The 27,798-nt window shown below is 33.3% G+C and overlaps 1 protein-coding gene across 1 annotated transcript in view; it reads right to left on the reverse strand.

The window, feature by feature from the left end:
• The window catches only part of LOC106787370 (nephrin-like), a 130,030-nt gene that overhangs the window by 30,150 nt on the left and 72,082 nt on the right, over positions 1-27,798 (reverse strand). Inside the window, exons 7-8 of the mRNA XM_014749683.1 lie at positions 22,526-22,677; positions 12,496-12,637 (exon numbers count right to left, since the gene is read on the reverse strand). Of these exons, the coding sequence (XP_014605169.1) occupies positions 12,496-12,637; positions 22,526-22,677 (294 nt within the window). The remainder of the gene's footprint in view (positions 1-12,495; positions 12,638-22,525; positions 22,678-27,798) is intronic.

A 27,798-nucleotide genomic window follows, 5' to 3' on the forward strand; every position in this document is an offset into this window, starting at 1 on the left:
AGAGAGAGAGAGGAAAGACGAAAAAGGAAAAACACGATTCTGGGTAAACGAAACGAGCAAAAAATATGCGACATAGAGAAGGATCGGGTTGGACAGGCTTTTTTTGGTATAGGTTTCGAACAGCCGGTCATCGATTTCGCGTATGCCGTTAGTCGTACGGTTGTGGGAGGATGTTGGGGTGGGGAGGGGAGTCCAAGAGAAAAAAAAGAAATGAAGGAAAAAGAAAAAAGAAAAAATAGAAAAAACGTAGGGGGAGGGGGAAAAAAAAGAGCGAGCATAAAAAACAAGCTGGAAGAAGGATTGAAACGCGAGCGTGATAAACGTGATTGATGAGTGGCGGTCCACGATCGTTCTGCATTTCCGTGCAATATTTTCGCGGGGGTAGAGTAAAAAAAAAATAAAGCGAACAGGGTATGGGATAGGATTGGGATGGGGGTGGGCGTTAGGGGCTTCATGGGGGGGGGAGGGAAGCTTTGAAGCTCTGGGCGAGTAACTGGTTGACTAGTGGGAGAAATGGCACAGCAAAAGGGTGGTAGGGAGAAAAGGGGCAAAAAAAAATCGTGTTAGCGTGTGTGGGACTACGAGCAACGGTCGACGAATGACGGTTCGCGTTAGAATCCTGAAATTTGCATTTATGATCCAGCAATTAACGATTTTCTAGTTTGCCCGCAAATGCGCTTTTGTCGGGCCGTTACGTTCCAATGCATAAATGAGAATGCGCGTTCGTTTAAACAAATCATATTTATATTATTCGTTATTTTTAATTATATTCTTGTTGTCTTTTCTTATATCTTCTAGTCGTTCTCGTTTGTTTTAACTTATTGGTCTAGCATAGTCGTTTAATCGTAGGCGTTATCGTTCTCGTTGCCATTACTTTTGTCGTAGTCATCGTCGTCGTCGTCGTCGTCGTCGTCGTCGTCGTCGTCGTCGTCGTCGTTATCGCCTTTGTCGTCCTCTACGATGTCATTGAAACCAACATTTCGCTTTTGGATTCTTTGCCATCATAAATCGCAAATCTATCAGTAGCTAGCAAGGGATAGTTCTTTTCTTGTTCGAGGATAAAGACGTTGGTACGAGATAGAAAGTCAGAACTGTATTTTGTCGTAAAAGAAAATCGATCAATTGATGAGGTCTTTGACCGCTATCTTTGACCGAAAAAAGAAAGAGAAATCAATTTATTTCATCGCATATCGTTAACGAGACGTGGGTATCATTATGGACTTGGAAAACAGTCTATATACCTATGTATAATATATGCATATATATATATATATAAATAATATTATAAAATATAATAATTGTACTAGATATTTTTTGAATAGAAGTGTTAATAATTATAACGTTGTTAATTAAGTAAAACACGTATATGGAAAGTGATACTCTGAAACTGCTTCATATTATTTTTTAATGATACAAAAATTTCCAATTTAATGCTACTATCTTGACCATTCCTTTCATCAAAGATGCACGAAGCTCTGTTATTGGATACTTTCCCGTCTCTACAACAGTTTCTATTTCATGTAAGTCTATATACCATAGAAATACCATGGCGAACTTAATTTGCAATAATAATTTCTCTCTCTCCTTCTCTCTCTCTCTCTCTCTCTCTCTCTCTCCTTTTCTTTCACTCTCTCTCTCTCCTTTTCTTTCACTTTGCAAACAAAAACACTTTTGATGTTACCGAAACAGATGAAGAAAATGGTTGAAAAGTTGTATCATATTTGCTTGCGTATGTAACTATACAAAAATGATTTCCGCTGGCAATGAAAAATGATTTAAAAAAGTCACGTTAAATAAACAAAAGTGTATTACTCCTGTGTACATTTTTGTCGAACAATATATGAAATCAAAGGAGGAACCAAATATCAATTTTTTTTTGTCAAATATTAATAAATTTGTAGAATATTTTATTTGATAGGTATTTGATATTTTATTCAAGAAGGTGAGTACGTATAGACGGATAGGTAAATTATTCAATTCACGAGGAAAAAGTGGATTTGGTAAAATTTTTCTTTCTATATACTTTTATATACAAATTTTAATTTTTTGTATCGTAAAATGTTTCAATTTTTTACCGAATTTCTTGCGTCGAAAATTCATGTGTATTATTTTGTTTGGAAAAGATATGATAAAATCATTCTTCGCATAAAAAGAAAAGCGATCGATCGATTTTTTAGATTTATTATTGTAGTATTTGAGTTCTGAAGTAATATGCAAGAAAGGAAATGCTGTTTGGTTTATTCGAATGCAACTTCCTTATGGTTTGAAGAGGTCACGGTTTACTTTTTTAACATTTATCGTGTCGCCTCTTCTATTTTCTACTTCGCTTGTTTATGTAATCACTACGAAGAATATCAAAAGTTCTCTAACGTAAGAACAAACATTGCATTGTCTTTCATTTCTCTATTTCTCCATTCGATCATTTATTTTCCTCGTACAAACGATCACGAAGCAGAAAATGAATTTTTCGCGAATCAAAAAATACGACAAGACATTCGAATTTTATTTTCTTTTTTCTCAATTTCCTTTCTAAAAGTGATCTTATTCGCGCGCGTATACTTCAAATTAAAGCATTAAAAGTAAAAGCATTGCAAAAGAATAAAGAAAATTATTCGTGGGTGGGTTGAGAAATGTTTCGAGCCTAGCATAGAAACAATTTTTTCTCTCTTGGTATATATAAAATTCATTTTTATTAGAAAAAAAGAAAAAAATAGATAAATAAAAGTCTTTTCTTGTTAAAGCTCAAAACTTTTCAATTCTGACGTAACCCATCCACGTATATGACAATCTATGTCTCCTATATTTTACCTATTTATTTTGTCTTTGAATATTTTCTATGCAAATGTGGGTTTAATTGGAAGAACATGACGTAGTTTCAATATATATTCATAACAAAGAAACGTCGATCTGCGATATTAATAATCAAAGCTGCTTCGTTATACTATAGATCTTGATAACATAGGAGGGAAAGCAATTTGTGATTTTAAAATGGAACATCGTTGGAGAGACGTTTGAAACGTTTTTTCAATGAAATCTTTCGCGATAGCATCGAAAAAATCTTTCGTGCACTTTCATCTATAACGCTTATCGGTGATAAGAGAAAGAGATAGATAGATAGATAGATAGATAGATAAAGAGAGAGAGAGAGAGAGAGAGAAAGAAAGAGAGAAAGAAAGAGAGAGTGAGTACTTTTGAGTTTAGATTACGATATGCAGGAAAATGGATTTCGGAAAGCGTATCGTTTGAAGCACATACATATAGAGAATATGAAAATAGCGAAAGGAAAGGGCGATGGCGTTGGAAAAAGACGAGAGTGGTCGGGTACTCCGATCCTTCTCCCATATTTTACAACTACGTATATTTTTTTATATTCAAGTCGTTTTTTTTAGCTCGTACGTATGCTCACTCGATCGCTTGCTCGTTCATTCGTTCGTTCGTTCGTTTTTTCATTTTCTCCTTCCCCGTATCTTTTCGAATAATCGACGAAATGAAAGAATCGAAATGGTAAAAGCTTCTCGAAGATTTTTACCACATTTAAATTCGACGTGTGTCTTCTAAGTTTAACGTAATATTGTATTTTACAAATGTTTCTTACTCGATATACATTCTCTTATATTATAGAAATGTACATATTTGAAAAATTGTTAATCGGTTTTTTAAGAGAACAAATTTTAAAAAGACGAAATTAATGAATTTTTATAAGAACAAAGAGTAGAATTTAGATTGTTATTCAATTAAAATCGAATATCTAAGATTTGTCGATTATAATTAAATAGAAACAAGATGAATAAAGTAACTTTTAGTTTAAAAAAGTTATTTCTACTGATCCACACCGCGGAGGAATCATTTCCGCCGGTTATAACCTTTGTTTTATCTCCTATTTGGCAGTTTTACAAGTTCACATGGTAATATCAAGTGGAATGATACTGGCCGTACTCCAAGGATGAAAATTGAGCTAAGCTCGAGTATCGATGCTCAATCAGTTAGTAGGAATAACGGACGGTCTATGTAAGCTTTGTACAGTTACTGATATATATACATATACATATGTACTACGTATACGTCAACGTTCTCTTTCTCTCTCTCTTTCTCTTTCAGTTCTCGTGAAAAGTGTCTCGATTATCGCGTCTTATCACCATTTTTGAATTCGTTTCGTGGAAAATAGATGATCTGTTTCTCATAGGTGGGCGAAAAATCGCAGTAAATACTGTCTTAGCGGGTGGTCTCTTAGCGATTTATTGCAAATAAAGGTGCCATCGACGGATGAGAAAACGCTTGGCAGAAGGAAATAAGGCTAGGCCAGCGGAAGAATGGAGCCGCAGAGCAAAAGCCTGCCAGGAAGATATGTTCTCAGGATCAGAGAACGTGCGCAACCCAGACACGCGATGCACGGAAATCGGAAAGACTCGTAAAATAGGGGGAGACGATTCACCACCACACCAACACCATCACCATCCCTATTCTACTATAGCCAAGAACTTTCGGCTTTCCGATATGTTCGATGCAACCAGTCGGCCAAACTCACAAATTTTCGCGAGTTCTTTTTATTCCGTTTTTCTTTCTTCCTTTCTTACTTACTTTTTTTTTCTTTTTTTCTTTATTTCTTCTTCTTCTTCTTCTTCTTCTTCCTTCGCTCTTTCATAGTTACCGTCTCCTTTTTCAACGGAGAAATAGAATCGTATCTTTTTCCTTTTAAAACGAATGGTTTATTTTTCGACTGCATGAGAAACTCTCTTTCGCACGCGCGAAGATGCATCTCTCAAGACAAATTGCATGGACGCGTTTTCTCCGCGATAATTTTTCGAACGAAATTACGAAACTTTTCGTTCAGTAACCGGCGTCATCCCCAATCTCGTTTCCCGTTGAAATTTGTTATAGAAATGGAACACGTAAATATTGTCACAATGCAAAGAGAAAATATTTTATTTTTAATAACGAATTACGTAGTTATTTGTGCTTCTCTCTCTCTTTTTTTTTTTCTTTCTTTCTTTCTTTCTTTAATGGTTTTATTTCCTTGTTTTATTTTTTCTATCAATCATAGGGAAAAACTCGTCGGTGGGAAACTTTGCAAAGAAGTACAATATAGGCTTCTCCTATCTATGCGCTGGCATGTATTGTGTCTCGACTCGGCAACTGAAAACTCGAAACTCGAAACTCGATATGCAACGAAGCGTCGCGTGAATTTATTTAAATACCATGTGGAAACAAAGAGGAAACTCTAACGGGAGAGTATCGCTTCTCGCTAGGAGGAATGAGGAAGAGTAAAGTATCTCGAGGACAGTCCGTGTTGTGTGTGTGTGTGTTCTTTACGCGAATGTGCAAAATGCAGAGAATCCAATCGCGGTGTTGATGGTACTGGTTATTCGTTTGCGAGGCAGTATCGATGCGACGATATGTAGCTCGGATTGGATGAATTTTGTTTACCGACTGACTGCCTGTAACTGTACAACTTGCAGAATTTTCTTTAAGCACTAAAACAAAACTTTCGGATGTTCCGAGTCAATGTGATAAATCAAAACTTCCTCTTTCTCTCGGAAATACATGATAAAATACGTTTTGAATTTTAACGATGAATGTCTACCCACCGGCTTACATACAAAATAAAGAGATTTATAAACGGCCACGTTTATGCTGCTTATACTTTAACTAATGCAATCGCGTTATCGTTATTAAACGCTTTCGTCCATAACCTATTAATCTGAGTATTCGTTATACGGCGGATTTAATAATCCTGTATTCCATCAACGAGAAAATTCGAAATCATTATTCGAATGCGTGAACCATTTGAAGAATGTAAAACACGAGCTTTGCAATATGGCCAGCGGGAATATTCAGACAAATTGAAGTATATCATGCCTTATATATCTTTAATCGAATATCCTATTCAGTTCTCTATACTGTCATGTTATATATTATATATTTTTTAGATTAAGTATGGAGGAGTTGGTATTATATAACAACGATAAATAACGGTGGAAATTATTATCCGTCAACATTTAGATTTCTGTTGAAGTTGGTAACGTTTCACAGTTCGTTTTCTGAAAGTAAATTTTCTGAAAGTAAATTTTCTGAATTAATTAACGTTAATGTAAATATGTTTAATGATAGTTCTGCCGTTTTGAGGTAATTTTCAACGTTGCCTTTGCAACGATTCAAAACCATGCCAGTTTTGAAGCTTTAATACCGTTTTTCTTCTATTCCTTTTACCATTTAGGCAAATAATTATTTCTATCTCCAAGATAGAGGAGTTATCATGTTTCACGAGTACTTTAATTATCTAATTAAGATTCTTTTACCAAAGATACATGGGGTGAATTTTTGTTTAATCTTAAAAGAGATTACTCGTTATATTATTTTTTAAACGATATTAAAATATTTGTTTCTCGCGGGTTGAATCAATTGATGGATCAAATTTTATTTAAACAATTTTCACGAGAATGTCGATTAGGTAAGCTCACACGGGAGTAAATAACACGAGTGAGCCTTTATCTTGAATATCCGCTCTTAACTCCCATAGCCGCGCATGGTAATAAATAACTGGGTAAAACCGGCAGTGAACATTTATCGTATGCCGTGATTTGTGGAGTGAGTAGCTCTTTACAATGGTGCTTCTACAAGAGATGTCGGAGATGCTAGGAAACCAAAGGAAAGTAAAGGAAAAGCCGTCTCTACGTTCTCTTAAAAATCATTTCCTCTACTTGCTATCGAATACCTTTTTAGTTTTTTTGCCAAAAGCCACATTTTTTTTGTTCCTTTATCATCGTTACTTAAAATGTCTATGTACGTATTAGGTCTGACGTATCCTTTGTTTCTAATTTTCTTGATTGTCAGAGGATTAGCGAATTAATTACCAACTTTTTTGTCGTTACGTGGTCACATCTCCTGTCCGTAAAACGCTTCCAGAGTTTTTCGAATTTTTTTTTTCTCTTTTTTTCTATCGATCCCTCGACGTTACCAACAAATGGCTAAATTTTCTTCTTCAAAGTGGCTTGGTTTTATCGCGAGAGCGTAGGACAAACTTTAGTTCGTGCTTCGCAAGTAGCAATCCTTTTCTGTCCAATTTATAGAGCTCACGTTTGTCCGATCTCCTCCTCTTCCTATTTTCTTTCTCGTTCGAAACAACTCTCTAAACTAAACTGTTTCCAGTTTTCCAAAGAGCTTAAGGCCCTTACAATTGCTCAAAGACGATGCCGAGATGCATTATAGCTTCCAGTTAGAAACGTCACGTTTTTTTACATCGCCCATTCGGTTTTTCCGTAAAGACAGACGAGATGATAAAAAGATAAGAAATTTATTCTACGTCCTAAACGATTTTATTTATTTCCTTTTTCAAAAATTTCAGTCGAGAGAGAGAGAGAGAGAGAGAGAGAGGGAGAGAAAGAGAGAGTTTAAAAATATGTGTGCGTGATTAATATAAAACAAAAGATGTTTAATTAAAGCCAACAATAAATGCAATAAAATGTAATAATACACGTTAAAAATAAATAAATAAATAAAACAAACATGCGAATCGATTGTACAATATGTATAAAAGTTAATAGTCGAGCAATGAAAAGTAGGAAAAGTACAAAGAGATTATTGCAACATGTTTGAAGACTTATTTTGCCAAAGGAAATGTAAAAAGAGATATAAACCATTACCTTTGGAAAAAGTATTTTATGTTATACAAATCTCGGAGGTCCAGGTTTTAAGTTCTTTTTTCACATTCCCTTTTTCATGTCGCATTGACAATTTACGAGAAAATGACAATTTTTTCTGAACTAAAAAGGAATAACAAAATGAAATAATAAATTTACGTGAATAAAGGGATAAATTTGAGGAGTAAATTGTAAGATCTAAAATGATTTTAAATTGTTAATTTGTGTTTAACGCGTGTTTGATAATGGTCACGAGTAGATATCACACACCAGGCAAATAATTAATTCGAAATTTAGATAGAGAAGTTCGCGTTTAATAGAAAGGAAGTTTCAAGAAGGGGAATTTTGATATTCGGATGGATGATCAAAGAGAAAGATTAAACTCAGGAGAAGTTGAGAGGTGCGATTCTTTGTTTATAGGAGGAGAGAGTATGCTTTGCTACGGTGAATTCGAGTTTGTACGACTAGTCCGATAATGGGAAGTACGAAATAGCTTTCCAGTAAATGAACACGCACTATACCTTGCATTCCACGTGGGACGACGCACGAGAATGTGCGATGAGAGGCATTCGCTTGAAAGAACAGATCGTTAACCACCTAATGCGATACCAGGGTTAACTCGCATGACCTCGACCAATCCTAGAAGAAATAACTTCTCCACAGCTGGTGCGATTTCATTTTCATCAATGGCTAATAGACTTTGATCTTTCATTCAGCTGAATCATTCGTAGGATTTCGACTCCGATTGAATGTTACTTCATAATGAATCCTTTCTCAATACTCTCAGATTTATTTTTGTTTTTTTTCTTTGTTTACAGAATAACATATCGTGTTTTACACGAGATTACATATATCTTTTTAAAGATATTAGACTTACTTTATTTAGACATTACTTTAAAGATTAAAGTAAACGCGAGCTAAATATAAAACGGTATTTAATATAATATTACAAAATATAGTACCCTTATAAAACGTATATTTTGGATAAATACTATCACTTGTAATATTCGAACGTTTTATCGTTAAAAATAATCTAAATATGATGTCGTAATAATAATTTCATCCTCGATGACGTTGAATTAGAATTTATTCCACGATATAACGTAAACGATATACCGTGAAACGTCGCGCGGACGGCGACATTATTCCTCGTTAATATTATTGTTGTTCGGCACTCGTCCATCCGTATCGATTAGGTAAATGTACTAACGCATCTACAACGAATGGATGTACCGATAGAGGAGATTTCGCTGGAATAGTTACGTTCTCCATCTCTTTCTGTGGTTATTACTCTTTGCAAGTTCATAAGCTCTTTCGAAGGATATGTTTTGTATCGAGAGAGTTTCGCGCGAAACTTTCATCATGGTCATCTCCATTACGAGCATATAAGATATCAACTAGATTAAATTGATAGTATCGAGCAGATTAAATCGATCGTGAATGGTCCTTTTATGCAATTTTCACGAACCATTTTAATTATATTAATTGCAAATACATCAACGTTTTAATATTACAATTAAGATTTCTCCTATACCGTTAATAAATATATACTTTTTAGAGTAAGATGAAGAAAAAAATGTAAGAAAAAAAAAAAACGATTGAATGACATTTATCGAAGGATTTTGTTCCGCCGATCGCGGTACTTCCGATGATTGCGAATTCACCACGTAGCTCTATGGAATCGAAGGGAACAAAATATTTGCGGATACCGAAAGAGCTCTAATCGTGGATTTTACGCGGTGCAATAGTTTTCATGCGACTGAACAGATCGTTAACCACGTGACATGGGGTATGCGGTTAACCTCAACCCCCTTTCTCTTCTATCTACGTTCTAGTTATTCTACACCTACCATTACCCGCTTACGATCTTGCGGCAGAGACCCAATCTAGCCACATGGAGCCGAATTGTATGTAACCATGTTGATTATTAATACTTCCCCCGGGATAAATTACATTGCACATCGACACGCCTAACGAGCTAAATTGCTATTGGAAATTAACCCAGTAGTACATAATCACTATAGAACCGCTTTGTCTTACCTTTATCTCGCGTATCAGTTTCCTATCGATATTATCGATATCATCTAATATTTGCTGTAATTTAGAAGATAATTGTAATGGTATCATGTCGACAAGTTAATTACTTATTTCGAGTATTGGAAGAAATGATCGTCGAAAAAAGAGAGTCTCGATTAATTAATATATTTTTCTCTCAACGTAATCGTATTATTGTACGACTGATGCTTTCTATACGTGTATACACGTGTATGGATATAATCAATGCGCGTGCTTGTGTGTGTGTATGGTCGCACAGGTTAGGATGACCGTGCAGCACGTGTCTGATAAAGTACATATCGTTACCACTGACAGGGCGATGCTAACGTTGATAGATGCACGGTTATGAGCCACTTTGTAACGACGATAGCCATCCATCCTATTCGCGATATACTTCATTTCGAAATGCATTACGATTTGAGACTCGGCATAGCAAATGAAATTAATGTTAAATACAAGTTAACGAACTCGCCTTTGATGACAAGAAATTTATTGAATATATTATATATATATATATGTCTCTCTTGTAACTTTAATTTCAAATAAGAGGATAATATTTTACCGGATCTATGCTAGCTGTGTTAAAAAAATAGAAAAATCGATATGTAACTAGGACACGCGTGCTTCTTCTTCGAATTTAAACTAAGAATCGCTCGAGATGGCGTTACGAAAGAAGAATTTAAGATTCTTTATGCGATGGGGGAAATTTTTTTTTTTTTTTTTGAGAATATCATTTCACGTGCTCGAATAATATGGAAGTGTATTCAAATTAAAGAGAAAGAAACGGAGATAGAGAGAGAAAATAAAAGTGGAAAATGCACTTCGCTTGGACGTACAAATAAAAAGCGGCAATAGTAGAAGTGATCTCTTTCTCTCTTTCTCTCAAACTCGTGAAAATATCCGAGCATGTTCGTTGCGTTGTTTCCCGCAGGAATCTGTTTATTGGTGGAAGGTTATTAAGCGAAAGTTTCGTCTGGAAAACTACATGTCCGTCGGTGTAATGTTCTTCTCTCGCATTCCTTGAATACTCCTTATAATACAATTCTCATGAAATTCATTTTATTTGAAATTCATTAAACCAATTACTTTCATAAGATTTCGTTTTACGTTATTATAGAAAAATCCGACCAAAGGAGTACATAAGTCCATAATATTTTATTTTAATATACAACGTTGTTGTATATTATTCATATATATCATTATTGTAAAGTTATTTGACGAAATCATTTGACCAAATCGAAGTATTCCGAGCACGAGTGAATCGTACGAAAAGTAATCAATAAAATTATTTTTATTAAATGACAATTCTCTATAACGTATAAAATGTAATATTACGTATACAAATAGGAAACGTAAAAAACAAATTTTAATATGTTACCGATGACATTCCAGAAAATTATTCGAAAACGTTAATTGACAATATCTAAATATTATTATATAAATGCGTGGCATACATCGTATGCAGAAATAAAAAGAGGAGAAAGAGATAAAAATAAAAAAATGATAAAATAATAGTAAAAGAAGAATAAAAATTAAATGGTTAAATCGACGATATGTATTTTCATGACAAAAAACTGACGGGATATATTTATATTTGATGTTTTCAATATATTGTCCAGGAAATGGATTGAAAATGAATCGATTAATATGCGAGAGTACATATTTCGAAACGGAGAAAATGAGGAAAACGGAGATAAAAAGTGAAACGAATAAATAGGAGAAGAGTGAACTGGAATGGTTGTATAGTTAGCGGAGAAACCCCGAGAACCAACAACATCGAGATTTCTAGGAGAATGTGCGGGTGATGCCATAGCGATTACCAAGCGAGTTAATGCCAAATGTTCGCATATATATGCGAACGGAGGGATAATACAGGATACATCGAGTGGCCGATCAGACACTCTCGTAAATAAACGGATAACGATAGCTCGTATCTGCCGGAAACAAGCAGACGTTTCCGCTCTGCGATCTCAAACACCTAAATCTTCTTTACGATAAATTAGATGACAACGGATAAGGAGTACATAATTTAACGTGGAGTTTCCAAATTTGACAACCCTCGGTTTATTATTTCCGTTTTGATATTTCATGAATATGATGAAGTATGATATTCGTTAGATTACGCATTATCATAATACAATATTCATTGTTCACGCGCGATACATAATATGTGTGATATTATTTAGTTATTTCTCTAAAATGTTTCTATATATATCGCGAATTTTGTACATTACGTCAACGTTGCTACGATTTTGATTCGAGGAAAAGTAAGAGAAAGTCTTGGAAAGCTTTTTCCTCGATTGGCTTTTGAGCAATTGGGTGAATCTTTTAGTTGAATGTAATAAGTTGGTCGATTCTTTCGAATCGCGAGCGTTAAACTTCCCTTTTGCTTGAAATGAGAAGGGATAAAAATGTTCTCTAACGTATCAAAACGATTCTCCTTTTAAAAAGACGACCGAGAATTACGAGGATTTTTGTTTGAAGACGATCGTAGAGCAGCGTAGGAATACGCTTGCGTTAGAATGAAATTCCAATCCCGGTGGTTGGTATGGTTCTCTTCCCCTCTTTCTTTCTTTCTCTCTCTCTCTCTCTCTCTCTCTCTCTCTCTCTCTCTTTCTATCGTTTCTCTTTTGTCCTTACCAGCTTGAAAGAATTTATTGGTATAATCGAATTTATTCTTTCGAGAGGAGAGAAGAGGATCGCTTGGAAAGTATCGAAACCGCGATATCCTTCACCCTTCTTTTACTTTTCCGTTTCCGTTTTCCTACCGATTCAGGAGGATCGAATGGAAAACCGTACTCACAGTGCACTTTCAGTTTCCATCGATCCTCTATGGCTGCTTCCGGTAATTTTGGATTCTCTGCACGACATGCGAGAAACTTGCCGTCATCCTCGATGGTTGGTATCAAATGGAGAACGCTTACGCTCGTACTTCCTTCCTGAAACTGAATATTTTTCGTTTAAACATTAAAAAGGAATTTAATCTAATAAGAAGTTTGAAAACCGCAACGCGTCCTATCGATCGTTATAATTACATTCCTTCTATTATAATCCGATTAACTTTTGGATAACATATTATAATACCTTTTCGTGATTTTAGTTTAATAATTTGAAACTTTTTATTCTTCTTTTTAAATTTATTTGCTATATTTCGATAAATACAATTACACAACTAATTTTTTAAATCATTATTTAATGTATAATAATATAATTGATCGATAAGCACGCGTATACAAGCATGACGTGTTTAGCTGTAACGTTAAGGATTCTTTGTTGAAACCTATTGTTTATATAGTAATGACCATTGTCTGTTTAATTCTGTACCAGCGATGAATATGCAAATACAAAAAGCACAATGAAAAGTTTACAATGTTTATACTTTCGATGCAATTTTAATTTTTGTTTGTGTAATAAATTGCATGTAGAGGTTCATTATTTTCATGGATAGAGAGTATGTGATTTGTTTTTTTCTTTTATACCGGAGCTCCTCATATATTTGTTTTTTTATTTACAAAATAACTTTTTATATATATATATATATATTTTAATTTAATGAAGAATAAAAATTGCTATTTTTTTTTTAATAATTTCTGAATAAACAACGGGCAACATTTTATTTGGTTCAGCTTGAATATTTTAGATAAAAATTTTCATAAAGCAATGTTTTTCTTTTAATTAAATGTATTGTTATAATTACATTAGCAGTAATTAGAGAATGTACACAAATATAAATAATTAAAGAAAATATTGAAAAAAAAAAAAATCATCCTTTTAATTCAAGAACAAATAACGATAATGATTACTAGTTGCAATGATAATAGAAAAATAGTTATTATACAGAATAATCATCCGTAAAAGGTAGCTTGGGATTGTTTATCGAGTAATTAGGGCAAAGTTTTTACGTCTTTAATAACATCGTTTAAACAAGAATGCGAATCCATGCGATTTAAGGTATGATTATACACAAAAATGGTGAAATGTTAGACTCTTCGATCGAATCTAACTGAAAATCAAATAACGTAAAACATGATAGAAAATCCGCGAGTAATATTTTTCTTTTTTTACTGTTATCCATTCTCTATTTTCGGTATCAATTTTAATCCAAGTCAAAGCAAGGAGATTGAATTCCATTCGGATCAAGTTTGTTGATCGTTCGACTATTATTCGCATATTGAGAATCTCTAATTACGATTTCATAAATCGATGATATGCAAAATGGTCGATTGTTTTGAATTGTATAAATAAACGTGGTCACGTGAAAATTAATGCGATATCGTCTAGCCGTACCATTCAACCTTCCTCCACTTTTCCATATCCCTTTCTGTGTTTCTGTTTTAATATTGATCCTACAATTTCAATAAGAATTGTCATTGAACTGTAAAAATAACGTTATTCGAAATTCGTCTTATTATATTTTCATCGATTTATTATGATGAGAAAAAAATAATAAATGAATAAAATTCGTCGGTGATCTTCAATATGTTTCATTTGAAAATTTTAATATACAAACGAGAGCTTTGTAATATTGAAACATTAATATTTATTATAATGAATTATTATGATGAATTGTTATAAAAGAGAAGAAATTTGTTAGACAAAAAAAAAAGAAATTAAAAAGGGGACGAGTAATTTTCTGTAATTTGATTTAAAATGATAGAGCATAGGTTCGGAGGGTAGGAAAAGTATCATTCGAGGTTTGCAAGGAGAGGTCGAATTCTTCGATATTAAAATCACACGAAGCGAGATGGAATTGGCCTCAGTATTAAAAGCGTATGCTATGTTATACGTATACGCACATTATACGTGTATACATGCATATGAATATATATACATACGTATACGTGTGTATAGTCGTATAGGAATATACAAGTATAAAGAAGGAGAGAGATTTCAGCATCCAATGTGAAATCTCGCTTGCTAGTTGAAAGAGACGTAGATAGTAGCATGGTATATGGAACGTTACCGGCAACGAGAAATGCGAACCATTGCCAGACGCAATTTTTATCGCACTTTTTTCTTTTTATAATGCGTGACTTTACACTCTTCCAAGGACTGAAATTAATTTCTTTTTTATTTTTTTTTTATTTTTTTTTTTATTTTTATATTCCTATCTTTTCCCTATTTATTTAGATAAAGATAAATATAAAGAAAGAGAGAAAGAGAAAGTGCGAAGGTAAAGAAAAACAAGATTGATTTTCAAAAATAATCTCGATCCAAGAATATTTTACTTTATTATTTAGAATTTTAGAGAATACTTTTGATTTACTTTACGAGACGTAATTAAATACGTAGTAGGATAGGCTTGGAAAATAAGAAAAGGGTGGCTTGTATATTTAATTATAACATAAAAAAGGAACTTCATTTCGACACACACAATCACACTCAATGCATACATTTAAATGAGACATTGGTAATCGACAAATACGGCTCTTTGACAATTACGATCTTATTATGCCTTTGACTATTCGATTTTGACTACCTCGACTTTTCGGTTTCAACGGGATGCTTTTAAACTTACAAGGGCTCATCAGTATTAAGGACAGGTGTTCATCGCTTTCTTATTGTCGTCACGCCCTCCTCTTCACCCCTTACACACACATATTTCACTTACGTATTCCCTATTAATATTTTTGTTAACATGAATTTTTGTTCATATTAATTAATATTTTATTTTATAAAGAATAGATTTCTATTAAAGTTCGAGATTTTGTTCTTTTTCCGTGAACACCTTATTCGCGATTATTACGTGGTTCTTTTTATGAGACTTTTTTTTGTTTTCATTGTCAATATAATACGACAATGTATTAGCAACGGGTAGGGAGTAATCATTAATAGTTATTCATATGCAACTGTGATAATGATCGATATTATACGTAGGTCGCGAGGGGTGGAAGGGGTATGGTGAAGGGGAGAGGAGGGTGGTAGGCACCAGCTGTGAGTTTCCGCGGTATTATTCGAGGATCGGCTTGGAAAGATAAATCCGCGTGCACTTTTTACCCTTTGGAGGATTTCCAGATACATAGAGGTAAGGGAATGGAAAAAAATAAAAAAAAAAAAGGGAAAGAATTAAAAGAAATAAATAAAAAGGAGAAAACTTCGCTTAGAGATTTCCTGCTTCCGCAACTTTTCCTCTTGCTCTTTCTTTCGGTTTCCATTACGTTGTTCCCTACTTTGTCTTCTTCTTCTTCTCCTCCTCCTCCTCCTCCTCCTTTCTCTTCCTCCTCCCTTTTTTACTTGATCCCACATCTCTTCTAACATTTTATTTTTTTATCTTAGTAAAACCGTTGTCAGCGTTTAAAAAAAAGAAAAATACGAAAAGCATTTTTGCAATACGCCAATTGGAATTAAAGAGTTTGCTTTTATGTTGTATAGTACATGCGTTACGATCAATGTTGAGAATTCGAGCGTTGTATAGAATTTTCGGGCAATGTAAACAAAACCCAATCGAGTAGGATATTGTATAGATTGCTCGATCAATCTTTAGAATGCCCAGAGAATTTTGATCAATGTAGAATATATGCTTGCTTTAGTTATTTCTATTTAGAACACGAAGGGGAGAAGTGTTTTGAAGCTCGTTTTAGTAATATATAACATGGAAGTTTAAAAATTTGTATACAATGTCAGTAACAAGTTTCCGATCAATATACAAAATGTGCTTCAGTGAAGTGTGTTTAGAACATGAAGGGGGAGGAGGACGAACAGTTAAACTCTTAATAGAAACCGAGCCCCACCATTTTTTCATAACAGAATAACAGAATATATCTTTAATTATTAATAATTAAATTCGTGCTTTTTTTTTTGTGTATAATACCTTTTTCTGCTTTTAGGCAATTGAGAAAGCACGTGCACGTGTGCGTGCACAATACGAAAAATGAAGATCATTTCATGACCGTACGAACGAACGCCTGTCGTGGTTTGTTTCACTTACAATAGCTTAAAATCGTTTAACTTTGCCCCTCCCCCCTCCTCTCCTACGTGCTGTAAATACAACTAACTGAAGTATATGACCTAGATTGACGAAAACCCTCTAGGCTTTTTAGAGATTGATCGGGCAATGTACGAAAAACATGCTCAAAATATACATTGCCAATCTATAGATTGCCCGGGGTATTTTATACAATGCCCTGATTTTCAAAATTGACCGTAACATATACGACTCGTGTTTTTATCACATCGGTTAAGATCAATTTCTCCGGAAAAAAATTATACCGAATTGTTTATACACCATTGTCCGCGTAGATTTGTCTTCTTTTTTGTCTCGTTCTTCACTTTTCGTTTCGATCGCGAATATTTTACTATTCGTTATCATTTAAATTTATATAATCGAAATTGAATGTATTTTATCTTCTTTATTCAAAACGTATTTTGTAGGTATCATTGTTTTGTAGCTAGTGAGTTGTTTATTATCAAGGAAAATATTAATAATTGTGTTGAATTGGATTAGTGCTTTTAAATGAAAAAAGAGGAAAGATGTTTTAATAGAGGCGCGAACATAGACACGGTTTAAGCAGACATATCGTACTCAGCAAGGCGCCACCTATTATCACTATGCCATCGCTATTACTCTCGTTGTCAGCACTTCGAAGAGGGAGGACTATGGGGAACGACCTCTCGTCCTGACTAATGGATTTCACGAATTAGATGCCGGCACCCGGGGCGTCGTCGGTGTCGCCTTAACCTAAAGCTGCTTGGCAAAACGTATCTGATTAAACACAGTCTGCTTTCCTTTGCCAACGAGAAACACGTAAGTATAGCACAAACCAGTCCAACAACTCGGACAACTTGGTTCGTAGTGTTACCATAAAGGCACGTAATTTGTATCTTCTGCGAATGCCATGTTGATTCTTCATTCCCCAATTTAATTTGTTATTTAACATATTATTTCAAAGAGACTCGATCGCGTTTATCAATGGAAAAAGTTTTTATCTATTATCGAATCATTTGTTTCTTTGGAATAAGTTTTTAGTTATAACGTTTTTTTTTATCTTTTAATTAATATTAACGTTTATCATTAGTTAGTTATTTATTGAATTCGTTATTTTATGATTTGAAACGTCAATGTATTTTCAAGCAAGATGAAATTGTCTTTGTTTACATTTGATATTTATAACAGTAAATGTTGCAGAGAATTATTAGAATTGTATTAAACAATACGTTTGACCGGGACAAAATATGCGATTTTTACTATTGGTCAAAGGTATCCGGCAGAAAAAATTATGGTGGAAAATAAAAAGCTGGAAAGTCAGTTAATTTAGAGATAACGCTTCTTTGAAACTTCATTATATGAGTAACGACGATTATTAATGGTTTCGCTATCAGTCCAGATGCTTCCAGGTTCGATGGCAATTTCACGGGTAAGCTCGATAAATTATTATCAAACTGTCTGTCGTTCGCATGAAACAGTTAATCCGAGCAGCACCGGCAGGTTTTGGTACAATGAAATTCTCATAAATCATTAAACTCTTATATTTTCTCCGAATATAATCGAGCCTTTATTTAACACACGAACGCATAAACACATGAACACATATATGTATACACACATATACACACACACACACGCGGAAAGGGAGAGAGAGGGAGAGAGGATATTTAAATGAGCGTTGCAGAGATTTGTCGAAAGTGAGTCAAAATAATAGATGACAGAGAATAAAATGAAGTATTTAAAGGTTTATTATTTACGTGTGATAGTTCGCGCGAGAATCGAAAATTCTTGTAATATAGAGATAAATTTATCATCAATCATCACCCTTCTTTATCACGATTGAACTACGACACGTTGGGGTTGATTGATATACATATACATATAATAGTTATGTAGGAACGTCGTTCGTTCGCTGGTAAATAAATACTCGAGCCTACAATAATTTCGGTCCTACATTTTTACAATTCATACGAAATTCTTTCGTCTTTATAATAAATATTTTCTTGTTGCGCTTGTTAACATTATTCGCATAAATGATGATCGTGGTAAATGAATCCAGGACCACACAGTTCGAGAGTATGTAACATCATTATATTTATTCTCATAGCAATTTTTTCATTTAAAAAATTGAATAGATAAAACGAAAAATATTAAAATCTATACTTCTTGTGCAATATACAATAGTTTTGTGAGTTGTATTGTTTATTAGAAAGTGAAATGATTTTGAGGATGGAAAGAAAGAGGAGGTGAAAATCGAGGAAAGAACTTCGTAGAAGAAAAAATTCGATTCGATGTAGATTGAATTGACCCTGATCATCGGAAAGCACCAGTTTCGTAATATCTTTTATTTTTGTATCCATCGATATGAGTGTCCACATAGGTTTTTGAGATTCGCAAAGACATATTCGGTTTTGATCGAATCCCGACCTGTCATGGAAAATACCACGGCAGAACCTCTTTCATCCTATTCCAATATCCAACAGGGAGAAGAGATCAAAGACTAGAGAATGTATTTTTATGAATGTAGATTTGTGTAAGGAGTCTCGACCGTTCTCCTTCTTCACAACGACGATCGATCAAAGTATAGGATATTATTAGTTTTCTTTTTTTTTTTTTCAGAGACAGTTCTAGCAGTCATCCTCTGTTGTTCAAAGTTTTTTTCAAATCTGACTCTTTCTAAACCCTAAAGACACGGAAATTACCATATCAAAGAAATATTTCTATAATCATCGGGTCTTTCGAGAACATGTTCCATCGAATTGAAAAATATTTAACGCTGCTGAAATAGGATGTTTAGGGTTATCAATTTGATAAACATTTAAGGCAAATTTTAATATTATTTTTCAACAGAATTTTCAACTATAACTTTCATTGATAAAGTACTGTATTTACTTATACGTGAAATCAAACAGAGTATTAACATTTTTTTTCTATCAATTTTTTAATATTATTACAAAATATATTTCTAATCAATCGTATAATAATGATGAGTAATAAAAATAGGAAATATAAAAGCATTTAGAAAAGTATGAGCGTATGAAACGTCTATGAGCTATTAAACGTAACGAGCGAGATACGTTTTACTATCTACATAGTTTGAACGAGATATCTAGTAATGCCTGGGGATATTCTGCTTGCGAATCTATTCGATTACATCGGAGTATTTAGTTGTATGTATCACGTTCATGCAAATAAATAATTTAAAAAGAAAATAAACGCGTACTTTATTTATGTTAGAACGAATTTAATGTTCACCGAACGTGATGCTTTAAAACTTGTTTCTTTGTTTATTGTTCTATAAAAAGTTGCTTAAAAAAAATATGTATATATAATATATATATAAACAGACACTATTTCGTATCCAAATACAGTTCTTTGGCGCTATTCGTATGATTCGAGTGGTGCGAATGTATAATTAGGCAAACGGGTCACCTGACATAATAAGCTCTCGAGCGTAATCCTTTCTAGGCACGAAAGCGCTTTCGTGCTTTTTCATTCGCTATGCAAAATCTGGGTCAATGAACTCCCGATGATTGTCGAGTTTCGACCTGGAGTAAAATAATTAGTTTTACGATCAAACGATTTGACGAACGAATTCGCTAGATTCTTAAGATATATTTCGCGATGGGAGAATTTGCGGACTTATATAAATTTGTTAAACTCATTCGTGCAAATAACGTGCAACAAAATGTATAGAAAATCGAAATACTTATACGAGGTAAGATCATTGTCGTGAGAGCACAGTAGAATAATTCTAATGAATGTCAATTATATTTTTTAGAAGATAAATATAATATTTGTTTAAAAAAAATAAAATCTAGAAAATTAATTAATATTCCTAGCCATTGATGAACAACGTATTGATTTTGAATGAAATCATATCTCGTTCGTTTAATCTTCTTGGTAGTCTCGTATAAAAGTCAGAGAAACCTTTTGTCGTCTAACTCATTACATTCTTCATTCTACGAACTTTATCCTTAGACGAGGACGACGACGACGATGACGACAACGACGATGACGACAACGACGATGACGACAACGACGATGACGACAACGACGATGACGACAACGATGACAACGATGAGGAAGATTACGAGTAGCTAGTAACCTTCGTTTCCCCCTTTAAGAGAAATACTTTGCAAGAAGGTAACCGGATGTAGGTAAGGCGGCTTGTTGGAATAAGTCGAGCTAAATGAAATATGCAAATTGAAACTTTAGAAGCATAGGATCGAGATATTATATCGTTGGGAGCTACGCGCGCAGTTTCTATTTTAATCCAATCTATTAGTGCTCATTTATAAAATATCTTAACTTCGTAGAAACAGTTCATATCATGAACCGTTACTAGGTAAGTCCTTCCTAGAGAATTGCTTTTATGCGCGCATGTCTATAGCTTCAATAGGATTCCACTTTCGAAGGACAGAGCTCCTAGTTGTCGAGTAGGCGAACGTGCTTATCTTTGTTTAACTTTCAAAGTAATTTGGCTCGTTGTGAAGTAAGGAAAGTTCACTTGGCTCGATGGTTTAAGTTTAAGCGGCTCGCCACTACCAAACCAGCTTCCGGAAGATGGACCCAGTTTGAAAAGAATTTTACGACTGATATCTACTCGTTCTTGCCCTTTTCAGATACCACTGCTTAACATTTCTTATGTTCCTGACATTACGAACAGTATTACGGATGATTATTTTCAAAATTCTTTTGCATAGCTAAAATCTATATTTTTTTTTATCCGATAATGTTTTCCTAAAATTATTTTTCTTTAATCCTCGTGTTTTATTTCAACATTTTGCAAGCCATTAACTCATTTTAGGATTTATAAAAGATTAAGTTTTTCTTCATTAAGATGTTTCAGATATTAAAAGTAACATGCGTGTATTTTATTTTGTGTATTTAATTGAAAAATATTTAACAAATTTTGTTCGATCGAACTAAATAAGAAAAATCCCTGCACAGATTGATCACGTTTTGTGTTTGTGTACGAGTTTATTATAACTCGATGTTAACACATAATTAGCGAAGTGGATCGCGTTATTATATTCCACATAATAACATCAACTATAATTATAAATGAATAATGCTATTAAAAGCGCGATTGATAATGAGTTTAAATAATCGAATTATTGAATTGTAATCTAAACGTGTGTATACAAATATTTAAGATTAAATAAATGATTATTAGTAATTTTCATTTTGTATGAAGGTGTAACGTTTCTAAAATTAATTCTTTAAAAAAATAATAGATTGATAATTATGATAATGGATTAGCTCGATTTGTATTATTGGTAGTTTAGACAATCACTATTTCTGTTCGAAGAGAAAGAATGAGAATCAATTGAGGGAAAGATCATGTTTTAGTGTGGTGTACCGCAATCTAACGCACAGGACTCGCGGTTCAGCGCTTTTGCTAGCGTTATTTTTCGCTCGAGTCACCATCACTGTGTACTCGCGCTTTCAGCCATTATTTTTCATTTGCTCGTACGTTATACCGCTGACTGGATATCGATTTTTCAATGTGCAATTCCATTGGCTGGCAAGATACTCGCTAAGCCGATCTACTAAGCGTGATCGATAACTAACTCCGACCTATTTCGTATTTGCGATATTATTTGAACTTTCACGTACTTTCATTCCTTCCTTTTAGATAAAAATAAATTAAAAGGTAACCAATATTGCGTAGAAATTCGCGATAAGATGATGATTAAAACTACCACGCGTGACAAAAAAAACCTTGTCTTAAGATGCCCATTTAATTTTCCAATGCCGTACTTATCACATTTAAATGAGTTTTAAATTAATTAGACAGGAAAGAGAAGCAGAAGAAGAAGAAGGAGAAAGAGAAAGAGAAATGAAAAAAAAAAAAAAAATAAAAATAAAAATAAAAAGAATATAAAGGAAAGTTCTTACTCACATTTTTCACGATCTTTTTAAGCTGCTTCGAAGTCTTCCACCAAGTCAAAATCGCCGTTGGCTTCGATCCCGTGCTACGACACTCGACCTCGTATTTATTCCCCGCCGAAAGAGTTTTGTTCTTTTCCGAGATTTCCACTTTCAAAGGTTTCACTGTAATGCAGACAAAACAAAACAAAAAAGAAGAGAAGAGTATATATAACAGGAGCATATCAATCGTTTCCTACTTACTACATTTTAGACTCGTAACCTTTGAGATAATTTTATTAAAGTCGATCGATAAAATTTTGTCGAGAATATCTTAGCTTCGAATGAAAGGGAACATCGATGCCGATAATCGTGCGAGCTTACAGTCAGTCCTACAGTACCTACAAACCTACGATTAAAAATCAGTTTGGATTTTGATAAAAAGGATAAGCCTCGTTGCCTTTTGGTGGCACTTAGCGCGTAAAACGTTTCCGTAATTTAAACTCGAAATTACGTTTTACGGGTGGGCTTTCGAGTCCCGGCAGATGCTTTCCGGTACGTCAGGAAATCCCGACTCGTTATTAATTCGATGGAAGTCGGGGCAGTGAGTGCACGCGCCCTACCTTCCCTTCTACCCTTTCCCTTTCCCTTTCCCTTTCCCTTTTCTCATCCCTATTTCCAACCCATCCATCCCTTCAGCCGAGCTTCGTGCGCGGAGGAAACGAGCCAAGTATTAATTAAACCTTTTGCTTCTCTTTTTCTTTCTTTCTTTTTCTTTTTTTTTCTTTTTGTTTTTTTCTTTATCTGGGTTGGCCAGTCTACTTGGAATATTGTTACATGCGACAGTACGTAGCAGCAACGTTCCAATCACGCATCATTGTTTTTACTCGTTAAAACCTTCGATACTTCCATTGCACGCATGACGCGCCTTCATTTCCTGTAGCTAACTTTGCCACGGATTTAACTTTTCCGTCAGAACGAGCTGCTACGAGTTCTTCCTTTTTTTTTCTTTTTCTTTTTCTATTTTTTCTTTCTTTCTTTCTTTTTTTTCTGCACCGCCTCCCCACCCCCCTAAAGTTTCCGTACAATCCGATAAACTTTTCGTATTTCGCCAGGAGTATTTCATTAGCGAGATTCGACGATTAGACGAGGCACGATAAAAGATGTCGAATTTTAATCTCGTCACGGTAAGTCGTTTATGTAAATTTTTGGAAATATATTTTGCATATATAATATTTTCGTACGCATCGTCGTAGAAAAATGGACAGAAGAAAAGGATAACGAAATTTCAACGTGCGATGATTAATGGCAAAACTGATGATGATTGCATGGTTTTGCTTTTTTTTATTTTTTGATTGTCAATTAAATCAAAGGATTTTGTCGTTGTCGTTCAACGTTAATAAAGCAGGCGTATGTTATTAATAAAAAGAAATGAAAATGTAGCTGGTATTGAAATTGTCCAAAATTATTTCACAACGGTCGAGTAATTTCTGTTAGATATTTAACCATTTCCCTATAATCGTAGATAAAGTTGAATTTTTTTCGCGAGATGTGATTTGCATGGCTTTGTAGTTGTATTCCTGTGTGTCGCATTGTCGGAAAGAAGAGTTGTAATGGTACTCGTGCTTCGCGAAAAGTAATGTCAGTAGCAGACACGTCCGAAAAACTTTTTGGACGCTCGTCTCGTTGAGTTTGTGCTCGTCGGAGCTTTCCCTTCGATGCCGAGCACTGACCGCGCAGAGTTTAGCATATTTTGAAACATTTTCGCTGCTATGCCTTTGTTTCTTGACATCCAACTCTAAAGTTCAAAGTAATTTTTAAAATAAAAATGAGAAGAAGATAATTATTATGGCAGGAGCAGCAACATCAAGCGAAGACACGATTCTCTGGCACGATGACAGAAAGTTAAAAAGACAAACATCGATAATGGTAGAAATTTTACGAATAATATATATATTTTTTGTTTGTTTGTTTGTTTGTTTGTTTAAAGCAGTAATATCAAACTCATTTAACATCATGGATTTATTTTTACAAATTAAACCGCAGGCTATATTACGAACAAACAAAATATACTAGAAATAAATAGGAAGCAAATTTCTATATTTTCTCTCTTTTTTTTTTTTTTTTTTTTTAATAAGTGTAAATAAAAAACAATAAAACTAGTTCCATTTTCAATTATTATGTTTTCTGGTCTCAGATCGATATCGAGTACAATGTATTCAGAGATTTAGTCAGTTTTTGTGTACTGTGAACGCTTCAAGCTGATACTCAATTGTATTGTAACAATAATTGGAACATATTGTTATTCATTGTTGATTTCTATGTATATGAATAGCTTTTTTTTTGGTTTTTTTAAATCCGAACGCATCAAAAATATTTCATTCGTTTACATTTTTACTTTTTCTTTCATTTTTGTTTTTTAAATAAGATATGACAATGCAATTATTACTTCTTTTTTGTTTTATTGTTGGACAAAATATTTAATTCCTGTATCAAAGTATTGATAGAAAATAATTTCAATGGGTATAAAATACTTACTTATAGCAAACGAAAAGACAGTACAGTTATATTGGATAAAAGAGAATCGCGTTAAATAGCTCGTTTGCAAGTTTAAATCGGTTGTATTCAAAACGAGTGAATGTTACAGAACCGTTCTAGCTTAAGTGAAATTCCTGAAGTCTCATTGTAGTTCTTAAGTGATATTATTCGCATAATTTGGCAAGGACCGAAGTCTTTGGTTGGTAATGTTACAGTTTCATCGAATATATACGTCTTCTCGACTACGAGATGGTCTTATAGAAAATACGTTTGAATATATGTAACATTATTAAAAGTTCTTATTCTTGATTAAAATATACTTGATAATAAGGGTAGGATTATATGGAATAGTTGGAATTACCAGATCATTAAAATTTTAAATCGTTATATTCCGGATCGTTATTGTAGCAAATATGAAAAAAGGAGGAGAATTAGAACTTGCAGATATCAATTATTATAAGTGAACCCCTTATCACATGAAAATAAGTCCATTTCTGTATTAAATTAAGAAAATATATAATTTTGTGTTTTATATAATATTTAAAAAATTGTTTTCTTTTTCAAATTATTAAGGGTGTTGTTCATGAACTGTTGCCTCCTTTAAAATTATTTGAAGTAGGAGATTGATTAATTATTAAAAATCAAAATTATTATTATTAGTTTTCTCTTACACACAAGAAATTCATAAGTTTTTGTAATATCGTGTTTCAATGGATCGATCGCAACTTTTATCGATTCAGACACCTTCATAATTTCAAGCTGTTGGAGGATTTATATAGAAAAAAAGATAATCGAATCGAGTTAAGTATTAAATTCGAAAAGTTTCGTATTTTTTAATAGGAAAAAAAACAAGGATGACCAAGTCGAAATCACTTGTTCTTACAAAATAGAGCATAAGTAATTAAAAGAGCTTTATCGAGCGGAAAAATAAAGGGAGAAAAATAAAGAAAAAAGTTAATAAAGGAAGGAATACTTAGATAATACGCTGTGATCGATTATCGATAATAATCTACGATGGAACTAACTAGGGTGTCTAAAGAAACTTTTTCAAGTTAAAATTGTGATTGCGCGTAAACTATAGGGGTGAGGTAAGTAAGAGGGGTACCTTTCGATGGACATGATTTGCGGATTTGCCAGTTGCAATGAGTTATTGGTCGGGAGTTTAATTTTGAATAAATAAAAATATATGAATATTATTGTAGGTTTTTTTTTTAATTTTATTTCCTATTCAACTTTTGAAAAAGTTCTTCCGGACATCCTATATATGTTAGCAATTAGAATGTCCGCTCATCGTAAATATCTACTAGAATCATTAACGTTTCCTACCGAGATAGTCTAATGAGATTTATGGAGAGTTCATACGATACGATAGAGGTTTATTAATTTTCTTACTAATTGATCTGCTATCTATTTGAAACCTAGTTTAAACACTATCGCGAAATGAATCTTTTATATCATAGGAAATTAAACGCGTTGAAATTACAATTATTTCACGAATAAAAAAAAATGGAAAAGATAATTAGGTCTTTTTTTTTGTGTTTTTTTTTTTTTCCGTATAGAACCCCGTAGATATAGAAATATAATTGTTCATTTATTACTTTTATCCCAACGATAAGATGAAAATTTATTTTTGTTCGTGTTGATCCTTGTTATATTTCGCACATTAAAATGCATTTAAAAATTGATAACACCTTTAGATTAGAATTTTTTTCTATTTTGGATAACACATACACACATACACACACACCCAATTTTAAAAAAAGAAAGGTATTATCGATTCGAAAATGTTAGGCGACACAATGTTCGCGTTGATATTAAATTCATAGAAGGAATTTAAAATGTAAATTAGTGTGACCGTGTAAGTACGTGCGTATGTGTGTGCGAGGTGATATTTCGCTTTTGCAATATGGAAAGTGACGGAAATAACGTGGCAACTGTTAACGCGAGAATGTGAATAAATTCTCTTTTCAAAGCGTCCAAGTTTCAACACAAAGTAACTGCCGACCACGAGATTCTTCAATTCGTTAGACTTTCAAGTAGTTGGACGAAGGATAACTCTGATTATTCGATGCGTGCTTCATTCGAGTGCGGCTCCAATTAGCGAAAGATCAAGTGAATTCGTTTGTAGTTCTTACGTTGCACGAATAGAAGAAAAAAAAAATAATATCCATTTAACCGTTTTAACCATTTCTTTCCTATTTACTTTTCTCTTTTTGGGGGGTTTTTTTTTTTTTCTTTTCGCATGACTTCTCAGTACATCTATATTATTTTAATATATATTATTTCTTTTTCTTTTTTATTCAGAATAAAAATGAATAATAATTTAACGATAGTGAACGATCTCATTTGTACAGAGAGAAAGATGATTCTTTTGATTAATTTCTTTTTATTCGTTTTGTATGTATTATATTATGTATGAAATACACGAGAACCAATAGCGACTAGGTAGGATGTTTCTAAATTCTTTTTAAACATATTTGGTAAATTATATCAAAACTTACTTTGTTCCATTCATTGTTGTGTTTCATATAAATTAATACTTCTATATTAAACGCTTTCTGAATAAACTATATTTGATATTTCATATAAAGGTAACGTAGAAAATTATTAGTGCGCATCGAATTTGAAATGATTATAGTATCGAAAATATGGTAGGATATTAAACATTAATATCGTTTTAATATATATATANTATATATAATTAGAATTAATATGATTAAGAATTAATATGATTAAGTTTAATTTCATCTACTGATGATTTGACGGATA

Source organism: Polistes canadensis, unplaced genomic scaffold, assembly GCF_001313835.1.
Source record: "Polistes canadensis isolate GaletaPanama2010 unplaced genomic scaffold, ASM131383v1 scaffold_4, whole genome shotgun sequence".
NCBI classification, from domain to species: Eukaryota; Metazoa; Arthropoda; class Insecta; order Hymenoptera; family Vespidae; genus Polistes; species Polistes canadensis.